Genomic DNA, 14488 nt, shown 5'->3' with positions numbered 1-14488 from the left:
GAAACAAAAACGGTCCCCAGTAACAACACTCGATGACCAGCCTTCCTGATTGGTTCATCCAGGCCTTTCCCGGCTCTGCCTGTGTCAGCCAAGGCCACAGGCTACTGCATGCCGGGCACCCGAGTCCACGGGCCACAGGACTCCGGGGGGATGCGACGGGGGTCTGAGCCAACACGGCCCGCAGGTTCAAAGGCAGAGAGGCACAGGGGACTGAGGACACAGCTCCAAGAGGGGAAGCTTCTTCTCAAGACCTCACGCTAAGGGACACACACCATCGCCCTCCTGGTGGGCGGTTGGAAAATACCCTCCCTGAGGAGTTTGGACTGGACTTGCTCCCTGAGGTCCCCGGGGACCCTGCCAGCAATGGCCTCAGCACACCCACCCTGCCTGCCCTTGCGGCCAGGACCCTGGCGCCTCCCGAGCCAGCCAGCAAGGTCACTTCTCCCTTCTGGCTGTTGTCCCAGCCCCTCCAGCCCCTGGATGCGCTCTCTGGCCTAGAACAGGAGAACACAAAGCCTGCAGGCTCCCAGGGAAGGAGTGTGGCGTGGAGAGAAATCTAACCTGCGTGTGACTGTGCCTTCAACGTCAAAGTGCTGTGTGACCTAGCCAGTTATTTTCAACCTAATCGTTAATATCCATCCAACAGGACGGTTATAAAGAACGAGATACTTCGTATGAAGTGGCTGGGCCAGAGCCAGCATTCCCAAAACGTAGGTTTCTTTTCCGTCCATGCTCCCCACCTCTCAGCTGACCCCAGGGCCTTTGCTCCTCAGTGCACTTCCCACCATAGCGCCCATGGGGCGCCTCCCACAAGTTCAAAACTTTTAACCAAATTCACAAGCCCACGTTCTTTTTGTGTCTGAATTAGGATATAGAAGACTCGAGCATATATCTGTTGGCTACAAAGATTCTGTCCGTGATTAATTTTTCACAGAAGTTACTCACAGCCTGACATTTCGAGAAGTCTCGTTGAAATACACGCCACACCTTTATTATTCCAGCTCCCATTTGGCACTGACATAAATACTTCTCTACCACTCAAGTGTTGGGCCCACGCTGCAGACCCATCAGAGGGCTCTGGCTTTTTCCGTGTAAGTAGGAGCCTTCCCACAGGTCACAGGCTTACTGTTCAGCCCCGTAAAGGACGCCCCCAGAATCTGGCTGAGTCAGCATGGACCACAGACCACGAAACACACTATTCTGTGCATGTCCGACCCGCGTTCCTGTCTTTCTCTGATAGTAGCACTTTGATGCCCCTCTTGGGTACCCACTCTTCCCCATCTCGGTCCTCGAGGTCCGGTGGCATTGTCCCTCAATGCAGGGTGGGTACAGCACGCCCTCCTGGCCCATCAGAAGCCTCTGTCTCCCTGACCACAGCGCCTGGTTCAGAGATGGACACAGACCCAAGCCAGGCCAGCGGGGTCTGTGCTGAACTATCGGGGAGCAGGCTTCCTTCCGCTATGACTTGGCTGATGGATGCCCCCCGGGAGCCCCGGAAGGCCGCCCGGTGAGGACAGCCCACCAGAGGGAGGGAGGGTGGAGCTGGGGCTCCTGATCACATCCTCTGAGCCCCTGCATCCAGCCACATGTAGAGCCAGCACAGCCTACACTCTGCAGATCCACGGGACTGAGAAATTCCTCTCAAGTCCTCATTTCTCGCTTACGTCCATTTACGCTGTGTTTCTGTGTCACTTACGACCGAAGGGGTCCTGACTCGAACTCACTATTGAAGAGCTTCCTATCACGAAGCAGCAAGAGCTGCGTGGCCTTGGGCAGGTCCGCACACCTCTGCCGGAGCCCACGGAGACCCACGTATACGCCGACCCCCGTCTTTTCATTGTTTGTGCCCACAGACCCCGTGCCCTGCTGACCTGGTACGTGACCCTTCATCTTCTCCGGAGCTGGTGAGATGAGCAGAGCCCCCAGGATGCCGTCCCCTCTTCCCAGCAGGGCCCCACGGCTATTTTCCCTCTGCAACCCGGGATGCAGTGTCCACACGGCGTCTCCAAGCTCCCACCAGCCTTCGTGGGGACGATGCGTCCAGTGGGTCTGACCCATCCCCGGATTCCGGCCAGCGTGGGACAGCGCGACTGGATACACGGCGCAGGATGGAGGGACGAGGGGGTGGGGGCTGCCGAGGGAAGGATCGCGAGAAGGGTCTGCGGCCTTCCTGTCCCCGCACGTGCCAGCGCAGGGACACGGCCCGTGCTCGGCACGGTGACGGCACTGAGCTCACCCCGCACCCCCACGGCTGGAGCAGGTGCTCTGCAGGAAGGAAAGAGGGTGGTGAGCAAGTCTGGCGTCCACTCTGGACAGCGTCAGGACCCCGGCTGCGAGCTGGGAGGCCTGTGCACGAAGCGCTCCCACGGCCGGCAGCCTCGCTCATGAAGGCTGCTAGCAAGGTCTGTGGCGGAGAGGAGCCACCGGACGCCTGCGGGAATGATAATGACCAAAGCTCTTGTCTTGGGCGGCTGCTGCCACCCCACCTCCCCGGTCCCGCCCCGACGAGTCTAGGCCTCCTGGACGCCCTGGTCCTCTCAGGACGCCTTGCACGGGGGCCCTGCAGTCAAGGACACCGTGTGTCCTCGTCGTGTGTCCGCATCGTTGCTGTGGCCGCCCCGCCCCAACGGGTGCCCATACTCAGGATGGCTGGGTCCCCTGGAAGCAAGAGGGAGACTTGTCCAAGGCCACGCAGCTCCCACACCTGGGGTGGCTGGGTTGCCCTACGCCAAGGGGGTGTCCCATACCCAGGGAGTGGGGGTTGTCTTGCACTAAGAGGGTGTCTCATCAGCCTTTGTGATGCTGACTCTGATTCTTATAAACAAACGGTGAAAAATCCTTGCCACCCCGTCTCTGCCTGGGGCTGGCTGAGCTGAGGCAGGGGTCCAGGCCGGAAGGTCAAGGCTGTGGAGGTGTCGCCTGATGGTGGCGGGGGGGGGGGGGGGGGGGCGCAGCGGGAGGTTGCTTCCTGGAGGAGGTGACACCTGAGGATTGGGACATAAGTGGGTGGTTAAAGGTGACCGATTAAGGGCACACTGCCAAGTTTCCAAAGGTCTCAGGAAACCACCACGCCCAAGACAGACTCACTGCCCCTGCCGTCCTGTGACAGGACATCCTACAGCGAGGGGGTCACAGCACAGGTGGGGCGTCCAGAGAGACCGGGGCGTGAATCGGGATCAGAACGAGACGATGTGTGCAGAAAACTTCCTCAGTTATCAGTAGCTGGCTCCTCGAGCAGAGCCTCAGAACCCATGTGGTCCACTGCTGTGACTTGTCCCTGGGATGGCAGGGCCTCGACACTCTGCTTCTGCTCACGGTCCCACATCGGTATCGGTCCAGACCAGACCATCAGCTCTGGACCCCACCACCCAGCCAGAGACCTGGGGGCCAGCCTGGCTTCGTGCAGGTCTTAAACCCTCCAATGCCCTCTAAAACACCCTTCTCCTTATCACGACCCCCAAGGGCTCACCTGGCTGACCCCCTGCCCCTGCACTCTGATCCCTGCCCCGGGCCTAGCATCCAGCATGCCCCGTACTGTGCTGACCCTTCTTCATTTACCCACCCAGGACCCCCCTGGAGGGCAGAGCCCCTCCTGTCTTGCCCACACTGGGCAGGTCCTCCGTCAACACTGGGGTGCCCAAGGGCTCCAGCACCCCCGTCCGTGGCCCCGCAGCTGGGAGGCTGTACAGGGCTGGCGGTCCCAATGGAGACCCGCCGCAAACCGAGGTCAGCAGAGAGGGTGTCTCGTGCTCCTTGGGCCCCCATGACGTCAGCTCTGCCCAGCATGGTGTCTGCCCGCCAGGGCCGTTACTGTTTGCTTCTGTCTCACCGTGGCCCAAGGGCTCCTGGGGGGCGGACCCCTCTGTCCTCACCAGAGACCACCCAGGCCTCAGCCCAGAGGTCTCTGCTTTGCTCCTGCCCTGGGCACCCTGAAGAGACGGCCTGAAGGCACGGGGCACGCGGCAGGGCCCCGCCTGCCACCCCCGGGTAGGCAGAGTCACAGAGTATGTTTGAACCTTCCCCTCACCAGCTGGGGGCCTCGGGGTATCTACTGCCGCTCTTCCCCTAGGTTTTCTCGCGAAAATGTTGGAGAAGCGAGTGAGCTAAGGCAGAAAACCTCACGCGTACCCAGCACGGGACGTGTCGCTTTCACTCTTACTCTCGGTGTTACCTAACTAATGCGCGTCACACGTTTGCAGACGCACAGGTCAGGGAATCCACCGAAACGTGCCCACAAAGCCCTTACAGGGGCAGGCGCCGTCTGGGCTGCGCAGGGCCAGCAGGGCAGGGCCCGCTGCATGCGCCTCAGAGCAGCACGTGGGGGCTGGGACCCCAAGGCCGCGAGACTGCCCAGGACCCGCTTCCCTCCCCGCCTTGGGGGTGGACAGCAACCAGAGGCCACAGCCATCTCCTGGCTCCTACCTGAAATTTGCAGTCTCGACCCCGCCCTCCTGGGGCTGTTTTGCACACTCAGATCAAAACCAAGTGTGTTTCTAGAGCTGGTTTCCGTGCCCTGCAGCCGTGAGGCATCTGTGGCTGAGATCTCAGGGTCAAGCCCCCTTGCCTGCCCAGAGGCCTCGGAGACAAAGCGGAGAACCGGGTGATCTTTCAAGGAGATGCAAAGATCAGAAGTGCCCAAGGACCGGGTGAGTTTCTGGAATAAAGCAGGCACTGGCCCAGCGTGAACTGTACGGGGAGCCTCAAGCCTGCTTCAACCAGAGCTTGAACTCTGCTGGGCGGGGCTGGTGTTAGCCCAGGAGACTCGGGTCACCTGTGCACCCGTCACACAGCAGTGGGTCACCTGGGCAAGTCTGTGCCTCAGTTTCCTCCCCTCTAGGTGGGGTGATAACAGAACTTCCCTCACAGACTGCTGTGAGGGGTCAGACGTGCCCCACGGAAAGCCCTGCGGACAGGGCTGGCCACGTGGCACACACAGATAGACACAGCAGGTGCTCACGGCAGGTTTGGGGGTTCCGCACGGGCGGCATGGCTGAGCTGGGGTGGCCTACTTAAGCGGCGAGCTGTCCAGAGGAAGAGAAAAATGACAAAGCCTGGGTGAGATGAGAAAGGGGAGGTGAGGTGTGGCCAGGGGGCCACGACAGCTGGACTTCCTTAGCTCGTACAGACCACCTGGGGGACGAAGCCTCACCTCAGCAGCCTGGGAATAAGGAGCGAGGTCGTAGCATCCCACCCACCAGCGGTGACAGAGAAGGTAAAGAGAGCCCCCACCCCCTACCACACACACACACACACGCACACACCCAGTTAGTGGCACAACAAGCTTCCCTTGGGGGAGAGAAAAAGTCTGGTGCACACACATGGCCCGAGCCAACGTGAAGACCAGTCCAAAGAGGGGTTCAATGGGGGATCATAAAATAGCAGATGCCCCCCAGGAGGAGGTCTGCACAGGATCTGGGTGAGGGAGCCGGGGCACCGGGCTGTCTGGTGACTGTGCTGCAGCTCAAGGTACAGACAGTCGCTGTGCACCGGCACGGGGTGCCCGGGGGGACCACAGGCCCGGACTCGGCCCTTCACCGACCCGCCAGCACGCTTCTGCACGCGCCGGGGCCTGACGACGGTCTGCCCGGCGTACAAGGTCCTGGCAGGACTCCACGTGCTGGCGAGGTCGCACCCACTCCTCAGACGCAGGAACAGGCTCGCCGTGGCCTCCGACTCCGTCAAGGGCACGTGGCTGGGGGGTGCGCCACCGTGAGAGTCAGGTCCCGACCCTGCCCGGGGCGCCTCAGGGCCCCGACAACAAGTGACGGTTCGTGTGCAGACACGTGCCCCGGGGAGTCCCGGCCTGGAAATGTGCACAGAGAACCGGCAGCGGAGCCAAACTGCAGAAAGCGTTTTATAAAATGCAGGCCTGTCTCGACACACTAAATCCCAAAATCCATTTAACTGCCCACGAGCGGCGTTTGCTTTTACATCAAAGGAAGAGAAAGGACACGATCTGACTGCAGCACACACAGCGAGAAAAGTGGTGTTTTGGAAATTTCTGTTGCCATCGGGGGTGTGTGTGTGTGCGTGTGCGTGCGTGTGTGTGCGTGTGTGCAGGCACGCAGGTCAGGTAAGGGTGGCTCGTGTACTGCCTGCTGTGGGTCAAGGTCAGAAAGTATAGGAGGCAGCCGCGCCCTAAGAGGCGGGTAGGACTCCAGCAGGTGGAGACAGTGAGGGCACATTTTGGGCGGAGCTTCCCACATGCACAGGGAGATGGGGAGGCCTGGAGGCCGGCCTGGGGGACAGAGAACAGTCTGGGTGTGCAGGGAGGAGGGGCCGGTACCCCAGGAAGACAAGGAACGGGCCCTGGCGCTCTGAGCAGGACAGCGTGACCATGACCCCACCTGTGCTCGAGCGCACGGTCTAGGTGGAGGGGCTGGTTCCTTCGGGAGTGAGACACGTGCTGCAAAGTACGCGGTAAAGTACCAGAAAGAATGGAGCTGACAGCAGCTACACTCGCCACAAACATCGGAGCCAGAGGCTTGGGATTCCTGCCTCTGAGTGTCCACGAAGCTCATGGTGACGCACAGCCGTCCCTACCCACAGCAGCCTCCAGAGCGTGAAGAAACGTCTCAGACGAGGCTTGTGCTCCGGCCCAGTGACCAGTCCTGCCCCCCAGCTCCCTCCCAGTGTATCTCCATCACAGGCCAGATGAGCGTTATCCCCGCATCCCTCCCTTCCCAACCTTACCACCGTCACCGGAGGTCCAGACTCTCTCGGCCGCCATGCCATGCCCTCTCCTCCCACCTACCTCTTGTTCGGGCACCTTCTCTTCCCACCGCCGCGGCCCTGGGCCCAGGGCCACCTCGGTGCTCCCCAGGCCTCATGCTTCCCTCTGCTCTCCACCAGACTGTGGGCTCATGGGAGTCGGGGGCAGACCTGACCCACGTGTGCCACCCACGGCCACTCAGGGCCGTACTCGGGGAGCGGGAGCTGGATGGAGGACGGCCCAAGGGCTAGTGCCCCTCCCCCAAGGTCAGCGAGACAGCCAGCACCGCGGCCAACCATCTGGTCTCACCGAGGCCCGCACACCGGCTCACCTCTGCCCCGGGGAGGTGCCTCCGGGAAGGCCTCAGGGAATGAAAACCTCAGGGGGGCCCAAGAGTGGGGAGGGGGGCGGCCCTTAGCTGTCCAGCCTGGGCACACCCTCACTGGGGACTGGGCCGGGGGGCAGGGGGGACCACATGGGCTTCCCCGAGCGCCGTGCGGGACGAGAGCAGGACCTCTCACCCACAGGCCCTGCTGAGGGACCGGCGCCAGCCCCGAGGGTGAGCCATCAGGTGGGAAGCGTGACGTCTGCGCACCAAGAGCAAGCCCGCCGTGCGGGTGGAAGCCCGAGGGCCCTGCTCCACAGGGAGAACCGCGCAGGGCGCCTGAGCCACGTGTGCGGAGGGCTGCTGCCTTCCAGGCCCCGCCCCTTACCTGTTCTGTCCGCTCGTTCTTGGCTCCGAGGGCTCGGGGTCCGGGCCACGGCTGGGGCAGCTGTGTCTCCTACATCCGGTCCGCGTCCCACTTGGGGTCCAGGGGCTCGGGGCACCCCGCTCTCGTCCTGCTCCACCGAGGCAGTGGCATTGAGCCGCGAACGGGCCTGGGGCTGCAGTGGTGGTGGAGGCTGTGAGCCAGAGGGGCTCGCAGAGGGGGTGCCGGGGTCCATCCTGCGGAGGAGAAAAGCGGAGGGTAAGACACGCCAGGCGGGCCAGGCCCAGCCTGCTCGGGCCTCGAGTGTTGGGCAGAGAAGGGACAGAAAAGGGAAGTGGGGTAGGGGCCGCCTCACGTTCTGTAGGGGAGGGAAACGGCCCGTGGAGCTGGGACTCAGATCTGCCCAACCGCAGAGCCATCCGTGCTGGCCCGAACCACAGGACAACCACGGAGCCCGAGCGGAGCCTGGGTGCCACCAGACACGAACACACCCTAAAAAGCAGAGGGGAGCACCTAGGGACAGGGGGCGAACCGGCCCAGACGGGAGAGCACAGACCTACAGCCACCTCGTGGCAGGGGGCGGGGCTCCATCAGCCCAGGAAAGGGACCTCACGTGCTGTTGAGCAGCAAGGCAGAAACCGGCACCGCCACAACCGAGGGCAACCGGAAGTCACGGGGCAGGGAGCCGGAAGCTCTGGGAGGTGCCCCAGGGTCCCCGACACGGTGCCCTGGATAGACTTGAGGGGGACACAGGCCCCTGACGGGGTCTATGTGTGCGCTGAGCAGGGGGACCCAGTGAGGCTTCTCCTCAGACTCCAAAAAGATGTCGTGACCCTCCCCGGGACTCAAGGCCACATCCACCCCCTTCTGCTAATGGAACGCTGGCCCCGCCCCCCCCCGGCTCTGCGGTCCTGAGCGGGCCACACCCCTCCCCGCACCTCAGTTTCCACCACTATGAATGGGACAATCGCCCCACGTGAGGGGGTGCCGTGAGGACGAGATGAGGCTAGAGACTACAGGCTGCACAAGGGGGCCAGGTGTCCCCAAACACCCAGCTCCAAGCACCTGCAGGGTAGATGCTCACCGGATGTTTCTGGAGACCGTTGTCCCAAGAAGGGTGGAGGTGGCCTGTTCCCAGGGTCTACGCTGCCCTGCTTGCCCTGTCCCCAGCCACAAATGGGTCCGGGAGATGGGATCTGTGTCCGCCAAACAACCCCACCGATTTCAATCTGGACATTCCTGCCTCAGAGGGATAGAGTCCTTATTTAAAAACATCCCCCGGGGGCAAAACAAAAGCCTGGCCAAGCCACGTGACTCTGCCTGGACATCGATGCGCTTGGTGTGGCTTCCAAACTCCCGGGCTTCAGGGAAACCAAACAAAGAGGCAAGTTCCAGGAAACTCGCTGTTCAGTGCGCACAGACCCGAGGGAGCACGTAGCCAGTGGCGGGTGAGGAGACCGGCGGGTGACTTGGGACACAGAACAGAGTCCTGCCGAGACAGCAAACAAGTCTGTTCTTTAGGCCACACCGGGCCACGTCCTACCGAGCCACCTCGCCTGGCCGGCTGCCCCCAGAATCAAGTGCCACCTTCTTGGAATGGTAGAGTGCAGCTCATCTTAAGACGGCCACCTTGTGCCGGGGCACCCGGGTCGTTAACAGGAACGCACATGTGTCTGGAGCACACCCTGTTCTCAACGCTTCCCGTGCATTTTCTCGGGATTCCTCGCACAGCCCTGTGAAGCGGGCACCGCTGCTACCCCCGTGTGACAGATGGAGAAGTGGCTCGTCCTTCAACCCTCACCCCATTTCGCAGATGAGGAAACGCGAATCGAGAAACGAGATACCTTGCTAGAGGCCACATAGCTCACCGTGTGGGAGTCAGAATTCAAATCCACAAAGCCCGTCTCTGAAAATGCGGCCTCTTTTCAAAATCCGACCCCTGCCACGCCTTCTCTTCCCTCTCCCCTGTTCCCAAAGCTGTCCTCTGCCTCCCCCTGACCCCGTGCCTGCGCTCTGGCAGAGCCCCTTCCCCCAGCACTGGACATCCAAGCCAAGGCCCCAGAGTGCCTCCGTTCTGGGAGTTTCCCTGCTGCCTCTGCTGAGTCCTGTCTCGGGTAACACTCCCCCTCCTACCAGGACGCCCCAGGTCTGGAGGGACAGCTCTGTCCCCAGCCAATAGGACACGACTTGACTACCAAGCAACATGAGGAGTGAATCCCAGTTCTTCCCTTTACCTGTAGCTACTTAACCTCACTGTTCTCAGTTTTTCCTCATCTGTAGAATAAGAATAACACTTTCCACGTAGAGGTGCTATGGGGACTAAGGGTGTGAAGGAGGAGAAAGTAATCTGCAAACTATAAAGCATTAAAAAACAACAAATAAACAAGCTAGTTCTCTCAGGTGCTGAACAAAGGCATATTCAGTTGAAAACACATTATGAAAGGGGTTCCAGGGAAACACAGGTTCTGGCTGGCCTGCGGGCTAAGTATTATGCATCTCATACAGCAGTCAAAATGACTATTTCAAGTAAAACGGTTAGTAAGAATGAATGAATAAAAGAAAATTAATTTTCAGGGTCTCTGAGAGTTGGTCAAGCCCTTTTGGGATCAGAAGTCTTGTTATTTTAAAGCACAGGAGACAATTCATTGCCATGGCTGGGTCACAGGAAGGATCACAGACCATCTCCTGGTGGAAGGACCCCCCACAAGTGTCTGGTCTTTCCTTTTTTTAAAAAATTTTTTAATGTTTATTTATTTTTGAGAGCGAGAGAGAGACAGAGACACACACAGAGTGTGAGCGGGGGAGGGGCAGAGAGACTCTGAGGGAAACACAGAATCCGAAGCAGGCTCCAGGCTCCAAGCTGTCGGCACAGAGCCCGACGCAGGGCCCGAACCCACGAACCACGAGATCATGACCCAAGCTGAAGCCAGATGATCAACCGACCGAGCCCCCCAGGTGCCCCTGGTCCTTCCTTCTTTGACAAGTTTTCTTTCCCGTGATGCCAGGAGCCCGGAAGGCAGGAGCTGGACCTCATCCACTCAGACTAGCTGCTGCCTTGCCTGACACATGTTAGGGGCCTAGGGCGCAAGGGACACTGAGGCAGCCTGGCCTCAGGGAAGGTGCGCTGGCCGGGCAAGAAGCTTTCAGGACCTTTTGCCCTGTGACTCTAAGCAATTCCCTCCCCCCCAGACACCAGCGTCCTGACTGCAAAACGGGCACATCATCCTCCAGCTGGGCCCTGGCCCCAAGATTCCTCCAACCTGCCTGCTGGTGGGACCAGTCAAGCCCAACTGCCACCTGATGGCCAGGGCGGGAGCTTGGAACCTGTCATTGTGTCAGCTCCAAAAAAGCAGAGTGGCTGGCATTCTTTCCACGTGAGCACCGAGGCATATTTTTATCCCATCAAAACACGAATTCCAGCACTGAGGAGCTGGGCTGAGGAGCTCCCACCCCCAGAGGGGACTGCACGGACCATGCATCTATTGAGACACAGAGCAGGATGACCACGTGTGGTCTTCTGCCCCAAACACTCTAGTCCTTGTGCAGGCAGGCCCCCCCTCTGCTCTCCCGGGGGGGAAGGCCCCACCTCTGGAACAAGCCCCCACGGGAAGCCTTCAAGTTGCTCAAGCCTCCACACTAGAGCCCGAGCCCAGGAGAGTAAGCAGGGATGCCCACAGGTTTCATACACAGGCAGACATCAGGAACCATCCAGAGAGACCAGTTTTGAAAATTACAACCCGTCAGCGCGGTGCTGTCCTATACAGACATTACCCACGACCCTGTGTACAAATAAATGTTTAAAGGCAAGAAAAGTGTTGGTATAACACTGTTAAGCAGGATTTAAAACAGCATGAGAATCAGCCTCTTTAGAATGCCATCAAAACCTACCTGCAGAAAGACGTGGAAGAAAATGGCCCCCGAACTGTCAACACTGACTCTGTCTGGGGGGGAAGGATTATGACTGGTTTTATTTTAGACTTTTTCCTCAATGTATTTCTCTAATTTCCTATAATAATAAGGTTCTTGAAATTAAGACAAAATAGATTTTAAAGCCCATCTGCGACTGAGCCCCAAGGGGTTCCCAAGGTCTGGGAGCCCAGCCCCTGGCACTGGGCTACTCCTCAAGACAAGGGCACAATGCCCTTGGAGGCTCCCAGATACCTATTTTTGCCCCAGAGTATTAAGGGCCAAACCAAGGAACATTCCGGCTCCACTCAATGTGCCAAATGCACAGGAACAAAGTGGGAGTCAAGCTGGGAATACCCTAGTCCTTGATCAAGGACAGTTATGAATGTCTCCCGGTGGCCGAGCCCCCACTGCACACCAGGCCCCAGGGGGACAGCAGACACGGACGGTGGGCGGATCCCCTGCCAGGCACTAGCTGGCCTCCCCGCCCCAGAGAGGACCCCCGTAGGGCTGGCCTTCCAGCAGCTCACGCCCAGTGGGAAGGAGGTCACCTCAACAGACAACCACAAAGACAGAGCAGCATTTGGGGCTACAAGCACCCAAGGTGGGGGGTCTCACTCTGCTTTGGAAGGCAGGAGAGGGATCGACTCAGCCTTCAAAGAGGGCAGGTGTGAGCCAGGTGAGGACGGAAGGAAGGAGGAAGGAAGGCGCGTGGGCATTCCAACAGGGGACTGCTCAGGAGGAAAGGCGGTGGGGATGGGGTGGGGTGAGAGTGACCAGCAATGTCGCCAGGAAGGTGCAGGCGGCTGGGAAGTGACTGCTTGGGGATGGGGTGCAGGAATGAGAAGAAGCTGTGTGGGCGGCTAGGGCAGGTTCCCAGGGCCTGAATGAGTGCCAGGCTTTGGAGCCAGAGCTGCGTCCAGGGCCAGAAGGAGTACAAGACAGTGACGAGCAGGAAAGTGACAGTTACAGAACCACCAGGGCTGTGTGGGGACAGGATGGGGAGACCAGGGAAGGGGCTGGGCAACTCTCCAGGGCAAGGTAAGAAGGCCTGGTCCAGAGCAGGTTATCTGAGAGTGGTTCTGGACCCAGGAGAGGCGGGAGTGTCACCAACACAATGGGAGGGGTGGGGGCGCAGAGAGTGGCCTGGTCTGTGGCCGGGGGCCACAGCAGTGGTGCCACTTTCTGGGGTGGGGATGTGCGAGAGGGCAGGAGCCGTATAAAGGAACGTAAGGCTCCTTCCCTATTGCGATTCTTCTTAGCACCACCATCGTGCGCCAGGGTTTGGTCTCTGTCCCAGTGCTCAGGCACCTCTTGAGCTGGGGGCCCCTCTGTGACCAGCCCCCAAGGCCTGTCCAGCTCTGGCTTGGGAGGGGCTGGTGAGGTATTAACCGGGAGCCCTCCACACACTTCATCCTGGGAAAGGTGCGATGTGGTCTCCCAGCAACCTTCCCTGTGCTCGAAGCTCCATGTGCTTGGGGGCTGGGGGGGGGGGGTCACAGCAAAGGAGAGGTTATACAGGGGAAACTTCCTCTAAACTCCTGGTCAGACACTTTGGGGCTCCCGCGAGAATCACAGCCTCTTGGAGACATGGGGGCCGGGCCTGGATGGTGGTAAGTGTGGCCTCGGGGCTCCCTCACTAGGGCTGCAGTGAGAACGGGCGTCCAGCACAGAAGGTACCCAGGGCACTGTGCAAGCAGGGCTAGATCCCAGCGGAAGGGAAAGCCCTTTATAAACAGGCCAAATGCCAGGGGTCACTGTCCAAGGTGAGGAGAGGCAGAACTGGGATTGCTTTCAGGGCAGCCTGGGGCGGAAGTCTTCCCCTGCGCTCTTCGTGGTCCTGCCCTGGGCAGGTCACCAATCCCCAGTGAGCCCCAGCTCCGCCATGTGTCCAATGGGGCCATCATTCCTAGTCCCGTAGGACTAAGGGGGAGGGTAGTGTAAATATTGTACAAATGTTAGCTCCTTGGAATTTCTTAACATCAACTACAAAAAAATGGGGTGGGAGGGCATGGCTCCATCACATCCAAAAGGGCAGGGCGAGATTCCGCAGAAAGCTGCCATCTGTCAAAACAGAAAGTAATGTTGCCGAGGTGGGGCCCCCCGCCGGGTTCGCACCAGCCAGGACCCAGGGCTGCCACTCCCCTCCCCCGCTAACTGAGGAGGAGCCCCAGGGGAAGAGGAAGCGCGACACAGATTCCAAGTGGGCTCTGGGGGGGGGGGGGGGTTCGGCCTGACCCAGGGGCTGCCCCCTCCGGCGGGCCCGCTCCCCAGTGCGGGCTGGACCCCCCGCGCCCCCGCAGCCCCACCTGCGTCCCGGCGGGCAGCGAGGGCCGCCCTGGGACCCGCCGAGCCCGGCCGCCGGCCGCGGGGGAAGGGCCATGACGGGGCACGTCGGGACCGGCGCTGCGGGGCGCGGGCAGGGGTGCCTTCGGCCACCCGCGGGGCCCCGCGATTCCCGGGGCGCCGGGCTGCGGCCGAGGGGGCGTGCACCCCTCGAGGAAGACCCAACCCAAGCCCGGGGAGTGGTCGCCGTGGAGCGGTCGCCGTGAAGCGGGCGGGACCCCGGCCCTCTACCTTCTGGGGAACTTGTGGGGGGCGCTGGGAGCAGTCGCCCAGACGGAGAAACTGAGGCCCCAGGCGGGCGGCGTCTCCTGGCTCTCTTTCCAGGCCCCCGCGGGGCCGCCCTCCGCCCCGAAGTACTCACCCGGCCGCGAGTGGGCTGCGCGCGGCGCCGCGACGCCCTCGGGCCTCCGGGCCCACCGAAAAGTTGCTCGCGAGGAGGCGGAGGCCCAGGGGCCGGAGCGAAGCAGCCGGGCCGGAGGCAGCGACTCCGGCGGCGGCGAGAGCCGGCGAGCACCGCCCTCCGCGAGAGGGGCGGGGCCGAGGGCGGGGCCGAGGGCGGAGCCGCGGGCCGCGCTCCACTCCCGGCGCGGCTCGGAAGACGCGGCTCCTGCTCTGTCCTCTATGCGGCCGGCACGCCTGCCAATCACCGCACGCCTCCGCCAGTCACGGCGCGCCTCGCCGGGGCTGCCGCCGACCGCCCCCTGGCGCCGCGCGGTCGGAGGGAGCCGGGGGGCGGGTCCGACCCGCCCACTGCGAAAGTTTCCGAGCGGAGTCGGCTTCGGCCCCGTCCCACCCCGTCGTGGCCCCGCCCCCT

General features: G+C 61.3%; 1 protein-coding gene across 1 annotated transcript in view; it reads right to left on the bottom strand.

Annotated features, from left to right (window-relative positions):
• WFS1 (wolframin ER transmembrane glycoprotein) overlaps positions 1-14177 on the bottom strand; it is a 29490-nt gene extending 15313 nt beyond the window's left edge. The window contains exons 1-2 of the mRNA XM_058723149.1: positions 14036-14177; positions 7426-7658 (exon numbers count right to left, since the gene is read on the bottom strand). Of these exons, the coding sequence (XP_058579132.1) occupies positions 7426-7657 (232 nt within the window). The 5' untranslated portion in view covers position 7658; positions 14036-14177. The remainder of the gene's footprint in view (positions 1-7425; positions 7659-14035) is intronic.
• Positions 14178-14488: the final 311 nt, after the last annotated feature.

Source organism: Neofelis nebulosa, chromosome 3 (genome assembly GCF_028018385.1).
Source record: "Neofelis nebulosa isolate mNeoNeb1 chromosome 3, mNeoNeb1.pri, whole genome shotgun sequence".
Classification (NCBI taxonomy): Eukaryota; Metazoa; Chordata; class Mammalia; order Carnivora; family Felidae; genus Neofelis; species Neofelis nebulosa.
This window is presented reverse-complemented; position numbering and strand designations above follow the sequence as displayed.